This window comes from Elgaria multicarinata, chromosome 9 (genome assembly GCF_023053635.1).
Source record: "Elgaria multicarinata webbii isolate HBS135686 ecotype San Diego chromosome 9, rElgMul1.1.pri, whole genome shotgun sequence".
NCBI classification, from domain to species: Eukaryota; Metazoa; Chordata; class Lepidosauria; order Squamata; family Anguidae; genus Elgaria; species Elgaria multicarinata.
In genome coordinates this window covers 81,523,623-81,544,969 of record NC_086179.1, presented here as the reverse complement: position 1 = coordinate 81,544,969, position 21,347 = coordinate 81,523,623, and the positions used below count along the sequence as shown (strand labels likewise).

Below are 21,347 nucleotides of genomic sequence, written 5' to 3'. Positions count from 1 at the left end.
ACCTCAGAATTCAAGAAGTGGCCATCCTATATAGCCAGTTGAACTCTAGTGTAACCATTCCACCTCCCACTGGCTTCCTCTGAGGAATCCAAAGAAAACTATGTTTATACCTTACTGCTAAGGGAGGACCTCCTTCATCCCCTATAAATGAATAGAGTTCTGGATCAAAGACAGGAAAGATGTAGTATTTTACTTGATGTAGTCAAAGGCATTCTCTCTCTGTCACTGTACTCAGCTGCTTTATATTGGAGAATGTGTTTGGAGGCCATCAACCTGGATAAACTCTTACCATACACAGCACTGCTTTACTGGAATGAGGTAAGAGACATTCAGTATTGAAGAAGGCATTTCTGTTATGAAATAAACCACTAAGCTAGGTTTTCATTTATATTTGAAAAACGAGCCCCACCCTTCTTTAATGTTGCTGTATGGCTGTAGTCATACCCCTTGTATATCACCCTCTGTAAGGATGAAGAGTGGTTTTAAAATACTTGTAATACATTTAAAAAAGTAGCTTCTTGTGGCATGTGTATGTTGTAAGCCAAGCATGGAAAAAGAGAGCATTATTCCCCCTTTTGTGTATAGCCTGCTATCCAAGTTTTTAAAAAAACTTATAGTCTCCATAGTTCCATATCTCTTATATATATATTAAGATCTTAGCCTTCATACTCTTACATTTATAGGATGTTCCTGGAATTATATGCAGAACAGACATTATCTCATTACCTGTGTTAAAGGTAAGTCTGCCTAATAGACTATTGCCACCAGGATGGTGAATTGCTTGTTTGTAATCTATTCTTTTCTTTATAAATATTTATTTATTCAGTTAATTTATATTCCGCCTTTCTGCCCAAAAAATTGCGCTGACAATAAAATTCAGATTGAAAACAAAATCTTAATTAAAGCATAACAGAAGAACATAACAGTAAAAGAAATAAACAGCACTTAAACAATTAAACTCCCCCTCCGCAACAGACCAGTTTATATGCCAAAGGCCTGCCTGAATAAAGAGGTTTTTGCCTGCTGGCAAAGTATTAAGAATGAGTTCAATATTTGCTCCACCTATAAGGTAAAAGAACTGGTATATGGAGTACCTTTAAGAGTTATTAAGTGTTTTATTCCACACTGCTTATAGTTTGTTTGAAAGGTGATTCTTCCGATTAACTCCCAGTTCTGTGATCACTGCTGTTTTACCTTTTTGAAACTGTTTTGTGACTCAGGTTTGCTTCATTCTTTGGCCTGGTTCAAAAGTAAAAGCCAAACCAGTCCACTGTTTCCCTAGTATACTCTGTTTGCCATCATTCCTGGTTTCCACAAGCCATAGTTTAATTCCAGACCAGCATTGGAAACCTTTTATTATTATTATTATTTATTTATATAGCACCATCAATGTACATGGTGCTGTACAGATTATACACAGTAAATAGCAAGACCCTGCTGCATAGGCTTACAATCTAATAAAGTTGTAGTAAACAATAAGGAGGGAAAGAGAATGCAAACAGGCACAGGGAAGTGTAAACAGTGTAAACAGGGTGAAGCTAACAGTATAGAGTCAGAACAAACTCAATATTTAAAAGCTATAGGGAAAAGAAAAGTTTTTAGCTGAGTTTTAAAAGCTGTGATTGAGTTGGTAGTTCTCAAGTGTTCTGGAAGAGCGTTCCAGGCGTAAGGGGCAGCAGAAGAAAAAGGACGAAGCCGAGTAAGGGAAGTAGAGACCCTTGGGCAGGCGAGAAGCATGGCATCAGAGGAGCGGAGAGCACGAGCGGGGGAATAGTGTGAAATGAGAGAGGAGAGATAGGCAGGAGCTAGACCGTGAAAAGCTTTGAAGGTCAACAGGAGAAGTTTGTATTGGATTCTGGAGTGAATTGGGAGCCAATGAAGAGATTTCAGAAGTGGAGTGACATGGTCAGAGCGGCGGGCCAAGAAGATGATCTTAGCGGCAGAGTGGTGGATAGAGACCAGCGGACTGATGTGAGACGAAGGAAGGCCAGAGAGAAGAAGGTTGCAGTAGTCCAACCGAGAGATAACCAGTGTGTGAACGAGAGTCTTGGCAGAAGAGACAGACAAAAATGGTTGAATCCTGGCAATATTATACAGGAAGAAACGACAGGATTTAGCTACTGCCTCGATATGAGGAATAAAGGAGAACGAGGAATCAAAAATAAAGCCGAGACTACGAGCTTCCTTGACCGGAGAGAGCGTGACATCGTTGACAGTAAGAGAGAATGAGAGGTGAGGAGAAGGTTTAGGAGGAAAAACAAGCAGTTCAGTTTTTGCCATATTACGTTTCAAACGACGATGAAGCAGCCAGGCTGAGATATCTGAAAGACATGCCGAGATACGACCGCGAACATCAGGAGAGAGTTCCGGAGATGAGAGATATAATTGTGTATCATCGGCATACAGGTGATACTGGAGGCCATGAACCTAGTTCAAAGTGTCTAGTGTGGCTCTAAATAAAACCCAACAACCTCCAAATACAGTAGGTGTGTGCTCTCCGCCCCGAAATTATTTAGTAACCGCGAACATCTGCAGAGCAGTCGATCTTCCAGAGCAGAGATTGGACGCTTCCAAACCCATCGATTAATATCAGAGTGGAGACATGCCCAATCGGCATCAATGCTGTGTGTGTGTGAATTGAATATCTCCATATTTGGAAGATACTGAGTGGGGTGCAGGGTAGCTTTGATATTGACATCGGTGGCTAACAAATTAGGAATTTCTACAGCGCTGTCCGTGACCGTGTTCTTCAATCACAGTGTTCAGAGGAGTGGGAAACACTAACTCACTGCTGGTTCTGACCGTGGTGTGGGGAGAAGGAGCATGTTTCTGCTCGGACTCATAGAAGTCAATCATCCACATTTCCACAGGCTCTTATTTCAGTTAAGCTATTACTCCTACTGGCTGGCTGAGGGAGCTGTAAGCATTTGATTAGTGGTTTTCCGAAAATGGGCAGTTCTCCGATGGGTAATCCAGTGGGGCGGAGTAAGGGAAGCCATACTGAAATCATGGCAGAGAATCACCTCATTGAGCTGGGGAAGACTCACTTTGCGCACCCCTAAAATACAGCAGTTAGTAGTCACAGTGTTATTATATAAAGTTGTCACTAGAGGTCACTGCCGTTCTGCATTCGTTCTCAGGAGTTATCAAATAGCATGCTGAAAGAGGTATGACCTCCAAAGTTCTGAAACGGTGCATGGTGCATGAAATTACTTGAGCATTTCGATTTAGTAATGCTTCTAACATTTACGGTTGCTCTCCACAACCTATTAAACCCAAATTTCAAATCCTTGTGGATTTTGTATGGGTGATTTCTAAGCAGGAACAGGCAGGATTCTGGAACTGTGGTTTGACTTGATGTTTCTTGCAAAATCCATGTGGATGTTTTATTCAGTGTAATGGTTTTACAGGTACTTGGTCAAAGGTAATCTTCCATGGCAGGGCAGGGGGTAAAGGGAGGGAATCCATACAGATGTGGAAACTCTCAATGTGTGTTTAATTATTAAGATGACAGTAGTTTCACATGTGGCAAATTATTGCAGTTATCTCAGGAAATGCTGGATACACTCTCAGGGTTCCCCCACCTCACCCCAGAAATAAACTTAATTAAAACCTGTATGTCAGTAAGAATAAAGGAGAATTACTATAAACTTGTATGGAGGTGGTATTTAACTCCGGTCAGATTAAATAAGATTAATAAGCAGCTTTCAGCAAATTGTTGGAGGGGTTGTGGTGAAAAAGGAACGTATTTACATATGTGGTGGGATTGTAAACATGTGCAAAAGTTGTGGAAGATGGTGTTCTTTGAAATTGAGCAGATTATGGGATTTAAAGTAGAGGTTACACCAAGGATTGCATTACTCTCACTGCAAGAAGAACTTAAATGTAATAAAGAAGCGAAAGAACTGATAACTAACCTGCTGACGGCTGCGAGGTTGATTGTAGCTAGGAACTGGAAGATTCAAGGAGACTATTGTATTGAAGAATGGTATAAAGAAGTGTGGGACATTGCTATAAATGATAAATTGACATGTAATATTAAAATGAAAAGAGGTATAGTAAAAACGAATGATTTTGAGGGTATATGGAAAAAGTTCCTAGAGTTTGTGTTTTTTAAAGGAAGTGGGAAACCACCAACAGATGAAACCATGAGTTTTTGGAAACAGGAATGAGATCCCGTGGTGGTGGGAGCACTGTTATGTTTAGTATAAATATGTTTAATAGGTTAAATTTGAATATATAATATTAAGGCAATTTTATGTTTATGAATTAAGTGATTTTAATTGTTTTTTGTGTTTGTTGTATATTGTTTAATAATAATTTTTTTTTAAAAAAACCTGTCAATTTTGAGGTTGAACTAAAAGTTAATATCTGATGGGTGCAAAATCCCCTTTCTCCCATTTAGGCCATTTAAAAACTTGTAACTTGCTAATCTTAGACTCTGCATCTGTCATATCCTTGTTTTGCCTATGTTTTGTTATAGGAGGGGGAAAAACTTGCATAAGAGTATGTTAAAAAACAAACCTTGCTTCTCTCTCTCTCTCTCTCTCTCATTCTATCATTTGAGGTACATAATTGCAAAGGCTTCTGGGAAAAGCTACATTTGAGCCTGGAATATGTGAAATATGCTGAGCCATACTTGCATTTTAATTGCAAGGTGCTTAAGAGGGAATGGGATAAGCTGCTTTCAGATGAGGTAAATTAATTTCTAGAATTAGAAATGTTCTTAAATGTTTAATGTTCTTCAAAATGTGTAGATGCATTTGCAAATTGACTAAACCACACACAAGTGTTAGAGTGATCTTGTTGTTGAGGCCCCAAGATGATGATGATGATGATTAACAACAACAACATGGTATCAAAGCATTGGGACAACTCTCAGGAAAACTACAGGACCAAAGTTCCCTGTAATGCTTTGTGCTGACATGCAAATGCTGTGTAAAGAAATAATAGATTTGTCCCACTGTTTCCTTTATCTTTATCTGAAAGGGAAAGTTTGACAGCATGACTACGGCTACACCATTTTGATTAGTAGGCTGTGTGTGCGCGCGTGTGTAAAAAGGCTTCCTTCCCAGTGTAAAAAAGTTAGACAGCAATACCTTGATAATGATAACTCTTAAATCTCGTTCAGAAATTCCTTATTTTGGAATTAGGAATCCTGTTTCAATATTCTTTTTATCTTCAGTGCAGACATGTGAGTCATTTCAACCTGGTGTGGTTGACAGAGATTTTAAGAGACCAATGCAGACTGTCCATTTAGCACATCTAGCTTTTCATAGTTAGTGCAAGGGCCAGTTCAGCCATACTGGGAAACCATGGTTTTCTGCTATGAGAATGAAACTACATAAGCCTCAGGCCCATGGACTCACCCTTCCCAAGGAAATCATAACATCTACTTATAAACAGCCCCAGTTTGCCAATGCATCCAAACTTCCAAACTGTGGCTTGTTTAAATTGTGGTTTGTTAAAACAAGCCAGGATCAAACTGTGGTTTCAGATCCTAGCTTGTTCTGAAATTACAGTTTAAATGTGGGAGGGAAGAGGCTCATTCACAGAGCAAAAACCCCATGCATCTGAACTCGCCCTAAGTATGTTCTGGAAAGAAGACGATATGCCTTTTCCCTGCAGCACTTCCACTATTTTCTGGTTGTCTGCTAGACAATCAGAAAATAGCATCTGAATAATGTAGACTTTCTGAAGCTTTTGTTTCTATCTTGACTGTAATTCCATATTGACTGCAGTACTTATTAGAAATTGACAGAATAAAGTTGAGTGTATCCTATAACATTTTCAATCCAAGTAATTTACATTTTGTTTTAGAGAACTGAAGAGAGAACAACATATATGAAAAATATATTTGAAAATGCCAAAAGGTAGGTTAACTTCTAAGATATTTTTCCTAGTTTTGATTAAGTGAAAGACTGCATTTTAAGAGATCTGATGGTTTTCAGTGTTTTGTGAAATTTAGTGTCCTTAAATACTCTTAGGAATCCATTAGTGGATTATAGCCATTCTGTTATTTCAGTATTCTTCAGAAGGGATTTATAAATCTTTTACTGAATCTCTCCAAGTCAGAAAACCATCTGCATCCAAGGCAGTGAACAACAAGTGATAAAATGAACAAGATAAAATAATGAAACATGTTATTGAAATTCTTTAAAATAAAATAAAACAAAACAAAACATAGTGCCAATAAAACCAAGGAAGGCTTCCTGGAGAAGAGCTGTTTTCAGGTGGTGCCGAAAACAATGCAGTGTTGGCACCTGCCTGACCTCCATTGGAAGAGAGTTCCATAGATAGGGGGCCACCACACTGAAGGCTCTTCTCCAGGTGGTCTCAGTCAAGCCTTAGGTCCATGTGGAAGTGCCTCTGATGATTTCAGTGACTGGGCAGGTTGGTAAGGGAGAAGGCACTTTCTCACGTTTCCTAGTTCCAAGTTGTTTAGATCTTTAGTCCAAGTAGCAGCAGCTAGTCCAAGTAACCACAGCTTCTTATAAAAATTTCAAAAGTAGTAGTGGGCACTTGGCTGCCTGCTTGATACAAGTCTGGCTAAGAAAGTCATGTAGTTTTAGACACTAATGAAACAGTGTGATTGGTTCCATTTTGTTGAAACGCTTGCATAGGAGAGAGGTTCTCCTTTATCCAGTAAAGGAAACAATTATAAACCTTCACTATGATCCAAGAGTTTTGTGGATGATAAACGTACATTTTAAAATGCTATCTTGTTATGTAAAACATATTGCAAATCTTGTCAAATGCAAGGGAGTTTTCTTATCTGTTTTTTGGAATACCCTGATATCCTGATGATGTTGGAAATCCGCTATCCACATATTGAGGCCAAATTTCTTAAGAGCCCTTGGTTTGGAGAGCAAGTCATTGCTTCTGGTATATCAAAGAAATATGGAGTGGCTTTAATACTTGTGGCCTCATTTCATTTCCAACTTTAAAACTCTTGGATGATGCAGGCTGATTCATTTTTCTCAAGGATTTATTGCATTCCAAAAAGTATACTATTGCATTCATTTAAGTTCTCACTGTAAGTCAAATACAATTCTTTGAGAGAGTATTTCCTAAGTTCACAGCATTTGGAGAGGGAGATCTAATACTCAGCATTGCTTTTAGTACAGCTAAATATAGGACACGGCTCACTCATTCAAACATTAGGGATAGCAATGACCTTAAGTGATATGTTAGCGCTTATAGGCCTTATGGATTTTTGGTGCATCATTTATCCCAGTGGAAGAGATTAAACATTCTACCTCTGTATAAAATAAATAAATAATCTTAACCATCACATAGATATGATCCTTCTGTCCCATGAATTGGTAAATGACTTCCAAGATGCCCACTTAAGTACAATTATGTCGTACGGCCATGTATCAATCTCTTTTATTTTGCACTATCAGCACCCAGTAGAACATACTCATGCTGAAGGCTAAATATACTTCGCAATCAATTTTTAACTCAGCAGTGACTAACCTTTTTCATGATGTAGCGTTATTCCCATGGGGGGGGGCAGTGCATCTCAAATTACAACAGGATTGTTGTCGAGGGCAAAGATTTCTCTCATATTTAAAACAAACAAACTCTAAACCACTTGGTCATCCATCTTTAAAGGTAACTGTACTCTCACCCACAAGATCTTAGATTTTGCCCCACATGCCAAGGTTAAACCAATCCTGTGGGAGCGGGGGCACCAAAATGCCTCAATAGAGGGAATACTTTGGCCCAGCACTACATATACATGTAAAGCATGGTTCTCTACCTATGAGCCCTTCCCTATCAATTCAAGGAAACTCCACCTCTCTTAGCAGCTTCCTGTGTATCTCTTCAAGAGACCTGAATCCCATATACTTGCTTTGTGGAATCTAGTCACAATAACAAACACAAATTGAATAAAATAATAGACATTAGATTTCCTACAAATTCCCACTGGTGTCTCTGGTGTCTCTGGTTGTCCATTGCAAAAATTATGGGGAGTTGTGTAGGTTGCTGTTGAGTAGTTTGGTTTTTTTACATTTTTAGCAATGTTCCATTTGAAGCATTTCAAAACCTTTCGTCTTTTCTCCCAGGGTAATTTCCACCATGAATACATTGAACACAGGTAAGACAAACATCACTGATGCTGAATGGACCCAAGTAGTGGTATTTTAATTTTGATTTGAAATTCTTTCCCACTGATAGACTGATATTTCAGACATAATGGCTCGGTTCGGGTGACGTGTTAGTCAACGGTGGTTTTAGATATCCGTGGTGGAATTTTCACACCACCATTGAGAAATGTGTTGTTTGGCGGGAAAACTCCACACAACAGTGGAGGGTTTTTTGGAAAACACTCCACGCAGAATATCAACACTGTGCAGAGAAGAGTTTCTGTACAACTGTTGTGTTGTGTGGTGGGCTCTGTGAAGTTTTCCCCATGTCTACAGAGTTCCCAGGCAAGAGCAGTAGAAACCCTGGGCACTCTTGCCCAGTGGGGCTATATAAGCATGGAAAAGAATTCTGTTCTGGGATGCGTTTGGAGAGCCCTGATAGTGCCATCCCTAGATGAGGCGCTGCGATCGTGGCGCCCCACGTGTTCCCAGGGATGTGTATGTCCCTTCGCCCCCCCCCCCAACTATCCATGTGGCTATCAGCTCGAGGGGATGGAAAGAGCTTACCTGATGCTCTCAGGGGAGAGCCTGAGCTCATTCCATCCCCTTGTGCCAATCTCCAAATGCTTTGCAGGACGGGGGCAAAAGAATGTCTCCCGTGGCTTGTTGTGTATTATCAAACCACAAGATATATCCTTCCTCTTTTCAGCACACCTACAGCAACCTGCAGTGGGGCATCGTTACTGAGTCCATCCCACTGCAGATTGTTTTAGCCGCACTGAAAGGAGGAAGCTCCGGATAGATCGCTTTTCCTCTGAGAACCCACTCACCCACCACCCCTTTCTTGCTATGGCAATCGCTGCGTCGGCGACAGACACAACATGCCAGTCACCTTAGCAACAAGCGGCTGTGCCTCACTGCAAAATGGATCCATCCACCAAGGCCACCGCTTTCTTCCTTCAGCGGATGGATCCATTCTCCAGGGAGGCACAGCGCTGCTGCTACTTTCAGCTCTCTCCCCTGCTTTGCTCCTCCCACGGAATGGCGGCTCCCCGATACGGTAAGCGGGAACCAGTACCACTATTCGGTGGGGAGCGTGGAGAGGGGGAAGAGAAGACTACCCCATGCAGCAAGTGAATTCCACCCTGGACAACTTTTACCATGATGCTTTAAAACAACATGCTAGAAGTCCACACCAAAGTGTCATCCGAACGCGGACAATATGAACCATTCTGGATTCCTGAAATGTATGTGTAAGGCTTTTAACTAAAATACAGGAATGCTGATCTGGATTTCTTGCGAGAGGCACCTGGATAATAATTTACTGTGGGAAATACGTTTTAGGCAGCCATATTTACATTGCACATGCTTGAAATGGCATTCGATCAGGGGGCTGTCTAAATGTTGTCTTTGCCCAGCAGTGGCTATGAATCGCTACATCAGTTCTATGACACAGCTGCTGATTTGCATCTACCGCAGAGCAAATACATGAGGCTGTGCACTGGAAAAGTAGGGGACTTATCCCAACTTCCTCCACTGGAACAAAGACAGCACAGCTCTTCTGCTGTCTGACCTTACTCTGGCATTGCACTTGGAGTGTCCCTGGGCAGAAGGTGACTTCTAATTGGTTGCTGGAAGCAGGGCAAGGGGCGGGGGCAGGTCCGGTGAACTGAATGGCCACCAGAAAGCCCATGCTGTCTCTATTTGGATTACTTGCTGCTACCCCACAACAGCAAAACTGCAGGGCTTAGTGGCAGCACAGCACCAAAGCAGTGCCATGACAGCAGGCTCCTGGAGAAATAAAACGAAAAAGTTTGAATCTCCTCTGTGCTTTTCTAGTGTTCCCATCAGAGGTGGGGCTGGGGCATCTTAGCACTGACAGGTTTTTACCTAGTGGGTTCTCAAATTCTAAAGGTATTTCATGATGGAACTTGCAGTTATGTATGTTCAGGATTGAGGCATCAATATCCACAGTGGAACTAATTGATATCGCTTGGAAATACCAAAGTGGTCCTATCTCAAAACATTCTGTTGGTTAATTCCAGTCAAACTCAGTGACAACAAAACGTGGGCTGTAATGTTCATTTTGCTTAAGTAAGCAAAGTGACTAGTAAGAAGAGTTTTGCTTCAGATGTAACAGAGCCCATCCTACAACATAATCATTAGTTGTATGCTTCTAGGGCTATTATACATGCTGTGAGTTAGAAATGTCAAGTTCAGAACAAAGAGTACTTTGTATTGTGTCCATGAGTCCTGTGGACCTGCTGGCTCTAAAGGGTTTGTGGTGGTGAGAAGGGGTTTTGTGGATACTATAGGCCTGTTCACATGTTGTGTTTGTCAAAGCCTACTCTTGCTTTTCTCAGGCTTGATGGGAAGACAGACCAAGCTTGTCATGCACAGCTGTGTACAGTTGTTGTTGTTGTTGTAGTTGCTTTCAGAGAAACATGACCCTTTATACCAACCTTCCCATGGGGCATGATGGCTGTTGTAGTCCCACACAACTGGAGGACTCCAAGTTGTTTAGGAAGCCTGCTCTTATGTGTCAGGTTTGCCTAGATATTTACTGTGCCAGAAATGGTGCATGTTGTCTTCTGGTGAGGACGAGGATGTGTCTCCATTCTCAAAACATCAAGGCACTATCAGTTTTGAGGAAGCAAATACCTACAAATGTAGCATGTGAAAAATGGGAATGAGCTATGTTCAGCACAGAGCTGCCACAGGAGATAGAGAAGTTGGAGTGACAGACTCATTAATACTTGCTATAGAATGTACCAGTTCTTGGTTCTTTTTGAAAGGAAGGAAACCAGGTCTTGTGCTTCAATACATTTTTGGTGGGAATTTTTTTGTAAAGGTTTGCAATTTGTGTCTCATCTTTTTCCTACTTACTCACTGTCTTAGTTCAGACAACACATTTCTCAATGGTGGTCTTAGAACTCCATGGTGGAGTTTTTACACCACCATTGAGAAATGTGTTGTCTGGTGGGAAAACATCAGAATATCCACACTGTGCAGGAGAGTTCTTGCACAACCGTTATGTGTTGTATGGTGGGCTCTGTGGAGTTTTCCATTGTGTTGACTTTTCCCACTGGCTACAGAGTTCCTTGGCAAGAGCAGCAAGTGAGTGCTGCTCTAGGAGAGCCACTGAGATTGTTTTTTAGTAGCAATGGCTGATAGATACCATCAGGAGGACCAGGGGAGAAGAGAGGGTGGACGAACAGTCAATCAAATATCATGATGGATTTTACTCAACTCCAGAGTAGCTCGCAGTCACACAATGATGGAGTTAGAACATGTTGTGTGGGGAGTACCTCCTAAAAACTCAACCGTTGAGTGGAGTTTTCACACTGCATTGACTAATGTGTTGTCTGAACTAAGCCACCCACAAGGCTTAGGGCAGTCAACATTTGAAATCTATGAAATTTCTGATCCCTGCTATGGCATCCTTGATCGTCAAAATGTTGAACTGTTATACTATACCTAGAAGATTCTCAAACTTGGCTATCCTGTTTCCAAAAGCACAGACCTTAAATTGTACTCTCTCTCCCTCTTCTGTTCTATTTCAGAAGAAAGGTTGGTTCCTCTTTTCCAAGATGATGATTACGAGCAACAATTGCTAACGGGACTGGTATGTGTTGGTAGTGCTGCTTAACAAGTGTTACCAGACTACGTAACTTTGGTTTAACTTCTTTGTGAAGCTCGGTTTCCATTTATTAGCAAAACAGCTACATAGAAATGCTCATAGATTGCTAGGTAGAAAATGCCTGCTCTTGCTCATCCATCCGCTGTTAGATCATATCCTGAACATCTGCACATAATCATGATATTGAACATTTGCCTGTGGATGGCTGAGAAAATACCACTGAATCCTCCCTCGCTGGCAGTGTCCTACTAAGAGTCCTTCAATATGAAGGGTTCTAGTCCTTGATTTACACTTTTCTGGAACTGATTGTCATTTCCATAATTTATATAATCAGTAATGACAAGGGTAACACCCTCCACATCTGCTTGCTTTGCAGAAAATCCCTCGTTTCACTTGCTGCTCCCTACCAATAGGAATAAGTATTAGTGAGAAATAGTATGAAATAATCTGTTTGCTTGCAAGTCTAAAAACATACATTTATGGGTGTGGGGAAACTTTTTAAAGACAGAAACTGGAATACCTCAATGAGCATTCCCACAGTATGCTATTGTAGGCCATGTGACTTCAAGTGGTAAACCTGAATTCACCATGGGGTGGCCTGGTCTTAAATGTCCTTGTCCCCTACTAGATTTATCTTTCTGTTTGTGCCAGTTTTTAGGACTGCTTCTGAAAATGAATGGTAATGATCTCAGTAATTTTCTTAATTTAAATATCTGTGTCTACATGGAGTAATTTGTAGATTGCTATAACAAGTAAAATGTAACTATATCGTCTCCTACTGTGTTTCCATGTTGCACTGTGTTAAACTGCTGTTGCTGTCATTACAATCCCAGCACAAAGTTAACTGATTGAAAAAATTATTGTCTCTTATGTTTATATTTTCTGATTTCCAGACCTAGGTTGAAATCCTATAGGTATTACTTAGGGTTAAGACCAATTGAACACACTTTGAGCAAACATAGATAGGATTGCACTGTACTGCATGTGTTCGGCAACAATTTGTAATGATAACCGATGTGGTTAATATGTACTTCTGATAAAGGTATGGACAATGACTGTTTTTCTACAAATAGTCTTAACTGTTTAGGGTCTCTCCTGCTATCATTCATATTAGAATTTTATTTATTGGTTTATTTTTACAGATGGTTGCACAGTTGAAAGAGCATCTCATGAGGCACCTACAATTTATTGGCACAAAGAAGATTGACCAAATAGCTGTGGATTATGTTTCAAAATTGGTTGGTTTTTGAAAAAAAGTTAAAACCATTGCTCTCTTTTTTTAGGAAGGACTTAGCAATTAGAGGTGTGTGTATTTTGGATTTTCATGGAACCAAGTCATCTGTGTCACTGGCGCTTAAGTAAAAAGTGTTTCTGTTTTTCAAAGCATTTTGGGCTTTGAGAAATTATCCAGTATAAGCCCCATTGCATTAAATGGGGTCCATGTGCAAGGGCACATTATTCATGTATTTAAACATGTATTTTAGTACATGCTGAACAGTTTTCCTTCAATGCCAGAATATTGTGGGAACAGGAAAGTACCCAGAATGGTGGGGGTAATTATTATTTTGGGTGTGTGTGTGTGTTAGTGGGTAATCTCTGTCTAGATCAGGGATAGAAAACCTTTTAAGTCAAAGAACTGAATTATAATTTGGGGGAGGTTTTGTGCAGGAGGTGGTAGGTCTGCATTCCAGCAGTGGATCTACTTGGAAGTCAAAACTAAGTTCAATTGAATTCAATGAGGCTTACTCCAAAATAAATGTACATCGAACTGCTTCCATACAGAGCTCTCCCAAAAATCTTTACTCATAATTATGTCTGAGTTCATTGGGCTTTACTCCCCAGCAAGTGTGTTTAGGATTACAGCCTTAGAATCTGCATAATTGTGGTGTAATTGTGGCCAGAGTGGTGTAGTGGCTAAAGTGTTGGACTGGGAGTCAGGAGATCCGGGTTCTAGTCCCCACTTGGCCATGGAAACCCACTGGGTGACTTTGGGCCAGTCACAGACTCTCAGCCCAACCAACCTCACAGGGTTGTTGTTGTGAGGATAAAATGGAGAGGAGGAGGATTATGATCGTCGCCTTGGGTTCCTTGGAGGAAAAAAGGAGGTATATAAATGTAATAATAATAACCTGTTTGCTGAATTAGTGGCACACATTTGAGAATAAAGGTGCTTCCAGGCAAGGCTTTAATGTGCAATCACCCTGCCTTATTGGCTGAATTTTACGGCGGGGAGCGGTGGACGTACATCACTGTATTTCCCTACTACTTCTTCCATTCTTTTACATACCACAAAGAATCCAATAAGGAGGGAAGATGAAATAGCTGCATGATGCCTTTTGATTGGTAGCACTAGGAGACGACTGCCTGGAAGCACCCTGAGAGTTAGAAAAGCTGAGGGTCTTCTACGTAAGAATTCACATATATTTTTCTTTCTTTAAAATTCTAGCTGGATCTAATAAGCTGGATAATGGAGAATGTTTGGAAGAAATATAGTCTTGATTCATGGGCCTTCTCTCTGTAAGCATTTCTTAAAACAACTAACAGAAATAGGGAAAAGAACAGAAAATGGTGCTTTCTTTTGCCTTTTACAGGGGGAGACTCTCATAATTTCTTGGTGTACTTAACTGAATATTTGTCATGGTTTCATGGTTTTTATTACCTGTGATATAGATAAAATAAATGTATTTCTCCATTCAACACCCCCAGTAATACATAATGTTCTGCATATGAAACACAATAAAATGTAATATCGGAACTATGCTACAGTGGCAGCTTTACATTGTGGAGCTAGAATTGGTTTCCTGATGTACTTGGTGGCAAACATGTTTGCTTCTGCCCAGTGTATGTAATGGCCCTTATTTTGCCTTCTGGTCTGTAGTTCGGTTGTCCAATGACACATTTTCTTCCAAGCCCTTATTTTCTAAATCCACGGTAAGATGAACTTCCATAAGGTGTCCAAATAATAGTATTTGATTGTTTTCCTAAGGACCCATCTTTCTGCTCTACTCCTAGCTTGGAAGTGATACTTTTTTTCATAGCCCTTTTTGTACAGAGCTGCCTTCAAATAACTGAGATCCCCATGACTCCACTGGTCTTAATAGTTTGGACTTGTTCATAGAAGTCATCTGATTTAAGGAATTCTGGGGCAATCATTCTTCTAGCCAGTTTCTGTGTCATGTTTTGAGTATTATGTACTCAACCCCTGTATGTACCTCAATGTAGACATTCACTAAACAGTTGCATGTTGGACACTTATGTAAAGGCATTTTATGATGCTACTTTGCCCACTGTTGCCTTTTAAGATAAATGTAATAGTAGCGCTGACTATACTAGTAGCAGCTTGGTGTGAAAAATGAACTCTGTGCTCAGAACTGTTATTTCCTATGAATTCCTGGGTTTTCCCTGTCCTTCTTAAACAGGTGTCCTGCTTAAACAAAAAGAAGCTGATTCAGCTTGGTTGACTCTTTGGTCAAGCCCAGTATTTGCAACAAGATACTTTGTTCCCTCATTTGTGTAGTGAAACTGAGGTGCAGACATCCACAGTTTTTCAAGCATCCTTCCCTTAATGTACTGTGAAAAGCTGTCTCACCTATAGTGCCATGTCCTGTAGAGTTTGTGAGTCAGAGGTTCTTTGATCTTTTTGTTCCTCCAAATTGAGGTCTTCGCATTATTCCTAACTGCAGCAAGCAGGTATTGGAGGGTACAGTCCAGATGCTGCTACAGCAGCACTAACGTTGCAATTGACTGGTAGGTAGTTACCACAGTTCAAACATCTAGATTAGGTGTGGGCAACTTGAGGCCCTCCAGATGTTTTGGGCTACAGGTCCCATATTCCTTTATCACTGGTTATGCTGGCTAGGGAGTTATAGTTCAAAACAAGTTGGCCATCTCTGACCTAAATGATATGTGTTGGAATCTCAAGATGTCAGTTTAGAGTGCACATATTTAAGCAGCCAAGCTTCATAAACCATGGCGATAAGCTTACACATTCTTTTTTACACATGGAAATCCTTGTTTGTTTAAACCAGATTTCCCCATTTTGTCTTAAACAGAGAATTTTTGTTTAATGTAAGTTTACTAACCAGGATGGTAAGCCAGGTTCTGAAGCTGGTTTTGGATAAAAAGAGGAACTCCCAAGTTTTTTTTAAAACACACACACACCAGGTATCTGTGTTAAAGCCAAAGCATAAGGAGAATGGCAGAAAAAGCATATGTATGCTCATACCATGACCTATGAAGCCAGTCTTATGAATACTGAAGGGAATTTAAGGAAATATATTGGTTTGCTTACTACTGTGCTGTTCTTGCTTTTCACGCAGCAGACAGACAGGAAAATCAAATGAGATCGTTGTGTTCCACATCATGTGTCACATTCTACAGGCTGCAAATGGAATGTGTATGCCCTTGCCTCCCGGTAAGCCCAAGGACAGTAGAGCTGTGGTTTCATTTCCTTAGTGAAGGCCAGTGTGGTGCAGTAGTTAGAATGTTGGATTGAGACTGGGGAAACCTGGGTTCACCTTCGCACTCAGCTAGGGAGCTCACTGGATGAGCCAGTGTGGTGTAGTGGCTAGAGTGTCGGACTGGGAGTCGGGAGATCCTGGTTCTAGTCTCCACTCGGCCATGGAAACCCACTGAGTGACTTTGGGCCAGTCACAGACTCTCAGCCCAACCCACCTCACAGGATTGTTGTGAGGATAAAGTGTACGCCGCCTTGGGTTCCTTGCAGAAAAAAAGGCAGGATATAAATGCAACAATAAATAAATAAAATGAGCCAGTTTTTGTGTCTCAGCATGACCTTCCTCATAGGGCTGTTATGAGGATAAAAATTGTGAGGGAAAAGAACCATATATATTGACGCTCCTTGGAGGAATGGTAGAGTATACATGTAATAAATAGTCCTCTTTTATGAAGGCTAATTTTATTCTAAGTAATTAGTAATTCAGCAAAGCTAAATTAGCTGTAGTTCAGTCCCAAAACTGGTCTATGTATTAAACAGAGATGAGGAACCTCTGTTCCTTCAAAAGTGATTAGATTGCAACTCCCATCTTCCCTGACTATTGGCCAAGTTGGGTGGGGCTGCTTGGAATTGGACCCCAAGAACATCTGGAGGGGTGCTGTTTCCCCACCCTTGATATAAAGAAAACCTTTGTCCTATCCCTTATTAAAGTAAAAACAATGAAGTTTTTTAACTGTTTATTATCTTTGCTGAAAGTAAACTGTGTATCATTTCAATTCGAGATTTTAAATCTATATACACTTTTAAACATTTCTCTCATGTGTGCCTGTTTTATTTTCTTGAGCCCTTAGACAATATATTAAGCTTATTCTGAGTGAGCGGTATGTAGCCCCAAAAAAGGATTCAGAGGGGTCCTCCATGAAAAGAATAGTTGTCCTTCTGATGTTGACTACACTGTTAGCAGCAGGCAGACTTCTAAGAAGAAACTGTGGAGAAATGGCATCTCACCAACATGTATCCCATGTTGCTACATAACTTGCCAAAGAGACAAGGAGTTTATATTCGGACTCAGTAGATTTGGCCTGGTTTTTAATCCAATTAAAGAATGTTCTCACCAGAGAATTCGGCTAATCATCTTGTCAATTGTGAGACCATCATGAGTGGTCCCGCAATGTGCTGGGGAAATGGGCTTGTTTTTGTTAGAACGGAAACATTAATTTCTGATCTCTCATTGTTTTTGATGTGTGTTGACAGATGAATGTGACAATACCTTTTGTGCAAGACATGTTCTGTGCAGGTTTTTTTAAGAGAGGTTTTTTTAAATATATATATACAAAGAATTGTATATCATCTTAATTAGATGATAGATAATAGGGGTGTGCACGGACCCCCCGCTCCGCCCCGCAGGCCGATCCGAAAATTTCGGATCAGCCCGCGCCGCTTCGCCCATACTCCGCTCCTCTTTGCCATGGAGCTCCGGCTCCGAATTGGAGCTCCGAAGTGGAGGGGAGTGGCGCCAGGTAAGGCCGGGAGAGGAGGGCGGGGGGGCGACGGCGGCAGAGCCTGGTAAGGGACCAAGGGGGAGGGGGGCCTTACCTGCCTCCGTCCGCGGTCTGTCGGCTTCTTCAATTGAGCCCGCGGTTCAACCAGGAAGTCTGGGCCGTGCGGCCTAGACTTCCTAGTTGAACCGCGGGCTCAATTGAAGAAGCCGACGGACCGCGGATGGATGCAGGTAAGGGAGAGGAGGAGGGGGTTACCGGGCCCTGCCGCTGTCGCCGCATGGGCGACAGAGGCAGGGCTCGGTAAACCCCACTTACTTTTCCAGCAGAGCTCCGGATCGAGGCGAAGGATCCGCCTTCACCTCGATCCTCTTCGCCACGCTCCGCCGGCCCCCCAATCCTCTTCGCCTCCGCCTTAAGGGCAGGCAAAGCCCCCCCGCTCCGCTTCTAATTTGCCGGTCCGATTAGAAGCGGAGCACATCCCTAATAGAGAACTACATACTGATACCTCATAACTTAGTTGAAAGGTTTGTTGTTTGGTACTCACTTCAAGGAAAGGTTAAATACATGCAAGAGTATAAAGCTGGTTGCCAAACCTGGTTTTAAGTGGGAAGGTTGGCCATCCTTAATCATGGTCATCGTGCTTACAGTATATGACGTAAATGCTACTACACTGGTCTCCACAGTTTTAAAAATGTTTAAATTCTCTGATTTAGGTATGCATTTTTGTAGCTAGATGCTGCCATGTTGTAAAGGGAAAAGGTCACTACCTAGTTCGCGAAGGCATTTTTTGTGAAAGTCTTTGGAGTAGGTTAATGTTATATTCTGACATGCTTCCCATAAATGTATGTTGTAATGCTAGAACCCTGAATTTCTAAACAATTTCTTATCTGGAACCCCAAAGCTCATAGTGGTATTTTGAGGATAATTTTATATACTTTCCCCTCACAGTTAATCATTTACTGTTATGATTAGTTTCTGTTGAAGAGTTTTTTTGCATTTCTGGCCCGATCATCAGCTTTCTTTCTCTCAATGCAGGATTTCATACCCTGCATATGGGTCTGGGAGTGCGATGTCTCCCTTTGCACACGCTCTTGCATTACATTGACCACGGAGTGCTGCATTTAACAGAAAAGTATGTCGTAAAACTTTTGAAAGGTAAGGTGAATTTTGCATGCCAGGCAGCAGCTTGTGATCTGGCAGCAGCTCTGAATGGGAGACTATCCAAGTAGCAAGTGTAATTTGCAAACACAGTTTTCCTTATCTATCTAATTTAACTGAATTCATGTAGATAAAAGAGAGTAGAAAGAAAGGGGAAACTTTTGTATTACTTGCACTTGCTATGTTGAAATGTTGCATATCTGGGAGAAAAGGGACCATTTCCAACACAGCACTCATCCCTACAGCTTTACAATAACATGCCCACAGTATTCCCCTCTAAGCTCATTTTATGTTGCAAATTTCTTTTCTTGCCCTTTTGCTTTATATAGGCTCAATTCAGCTGTTTCCAGTTAGCCCAGCAGGGGATCAGGCAACAAATTTGAACTAATCTTCTGATCAGTCTCAAAAGTGTGGGTTTCTAAACTGAAAAGCCTGCCAGAGAGACTAATGTTTTTGCGGCTGTTTGGGTTTTGCTATATTTTATTCAGCAGCATTAATTTTCTTCTGAAATTGAGACTCTTCCAGTTAAGATTTTAAAATGTTACTTTAACATACTGAAGGTAATGATACTTAAATGTTTGCAGTAGGGCAGAACGAGACATGATGGCGATTTATAGCAACCTATGTTGAGTTCCCTTTTTGTGATTTGTTGTTAAGAAGACATCTGACATTGTCCATCACCCCATCATTACGGGCTTCCGGAGAAATGTGTGGCATCATGAAATGGTACACATTTCTGTAATGAGACATTGCAAGGACAGGAGAAGGAACTCCATGCGGGATTGATGTTTTTTGTGTCAACAACTGATGACTATCACATTTAGTTTGGTCTTATTTATAAACATCTTATTCCGATTGGAATAGATTAAGCTGAGCAATGATCTAAAGTAATGTTTGTGTAGTCCGTACCCTTTTTCTTTTATTCTCTTATATGTTTTTATTATTTTTAGAATTGGACAACACTGAAAAGAATGAAAAACTCAAACTGAGTATCCTCACAAGGCTTCCTGAGGTAATACGGGGTTGATTTTTTTTTGTTTTTGCGAGGAGGCAGGTCTGGGATCTGTTTGCAATGAACTTATGTTTTTGCTACTATGGATAAGCTCTGCCAATACCTTTTATTCCTTTAGATTAGACCCACACAGATCTTAGAAATGGGGTTTACAGAAACGTAGAGCATTTGAAACACCCTCCTTCAATGAAGCTATTATGGGAGTGTGGTGCTGCTTGGTGGTGGAGTCCTTGTGCATTGCAGACTTTTGTCTCCATTCACATTGAACAGCCTCATTCTAAGCATGTTTACTTAGAAGTAAATCCCATTGAGTTCATTGGACCATTTTCCTGCATAAATGTGGGTTACAGCCGAAAGTTTAGTTTTTCTCTCTAAGGGAAAAAAAATCTGTGTCTTGAATTTTTAGGTTCTTCCTACTTTATCAGCCCAATATTGAGAGGATGTTCTTTCTGGATAAGTGTAAAAATGGCTACCCACAGTTCTGTATTGAAAATTCCCTAATACTTATCATTGTTGAGGTTGGATCTTTATTGATATACATAGTGAGAAACCAATTGCCAACCCAGAGTCAAGGTTAACTTTTAATAAGGACTATATTTTAAAATGAGCAAATGCTGAAAAGGCTGCAACCTTTGCTCTGCCCACTGATTCAGCCCCACAGGGGCATTGAAAACAGGTTTCCTCCTCCTTGTGAAAAGCTCTGGAGCTTTTGGTATTTATTGTGTACTACAGTTGATTGTGTACTTCAGTCACTCCCAAACAAAGGTCTGTTGGTGCCCTTTAAATCCCACCTCTACTCCCTACATAGTACCTATCAGTTTTATTCACCCTTTTTTGTCTGTGCCTTGGCTTGTAAACAGACTTAGCAGCTGAAGCACACAAGCCTTTCTCGATTCTGAGTTGAGGGTGGGGGGAAGAGGGTCAAAGAGGCCCTTTACCTGTGCCACAGCTTCAACAGGAAAAAGCAGATGCCTGTAATGAGTAGGGGAAACCCTTTGAATTTGCTGTTCTGCTGATGGATCAGACGTGAAATGAGCCCCCAGGCTGCCTATTTCTAATAGTGCTTCCAGAGGGATAGCTCTTAGTGTTATTTATTTATTTATTACATTTTTATACCGCCCAATAGCCGAAGCTCTCTGGGCAGGTCACAAAAATTAAAACCATAATAAAACAACCAACAGGATTAAAAACACAAATACAAAATACAGTATAAAAAGCACAACCAGGATAAAACCACGTAGCAAAATTGATATAAGATTAAAATACAGAGTTAGAACAGTAAAAATTAAATTTAAGTTAAAACTAAGTGTTAAAATACTGAGAGAATAAAAAGGTCTTCAGCTGGCGACGAAAGGAGTACAGTGTAGGAGCCAGGCGGACCTCTCTGGGGAGCTCATTCCACAGCCGGGGTGCCACAGCGGAGAAAGCTCTCCTCCTCCTAGTAGCCACCTGCCTCGCTTCCTTTGGCAGGGGCTCACGGAGAAGG

At 41.0% G+C, this 21,347-nt stretch overlaps 1 protein-coding gene across 1 annotated transcript in view; it reads left to right on the top strand.

Moving 5' to 3' along the window:
* The window catches only part of GSAP (gamma-secretase activating protein), a 54,581-nt gene that overhangs the window by 25,398 nt on the left and 7,836 nt on the right, over window positions 1-21,347 (top strand). The window contains exons 18-28 of the mRNA XM_063134201.1: window positions 236-318; window positions 684-737; window positions 4,568-4,696; window positions 5,821-5,873; window positions 8,073-8,104; window positions 11,657-11,718; window positions 12,876-12,971; window positions 14,180-14,250; window positions 16,053-16,147; window positions 18,727-18,846; window positions 19,800-19,861. Of these exons, the coding sequence (XP_062990271.1) occupies window positions 236-318; window positions 684-737; window positions 4,568-4,696; window positions 5,821-5,873; window positions 8,073-8,104; window positions 11,657-11,718; window positions 12,876-12,971; window positions 14,180-14,250; window positions 16,053-16,147; window positions 18,727-18,846; window positions 19,800-19,861 (857 nt within the window). The remainder of the gene's footprint in view (window positions 1-235; window positions 319-683; window positions 738-4,567; window positions 4,697-5,820; window positions 5,874-8,072; window positions 8,105-11,656; window positions 11,719-12,875; window positions 12,972-14,179; window positions 14,251-16,052; window positions 16,148-18,726; window positions 18,847-19,799; window positions 19,862-21,347) is intronic.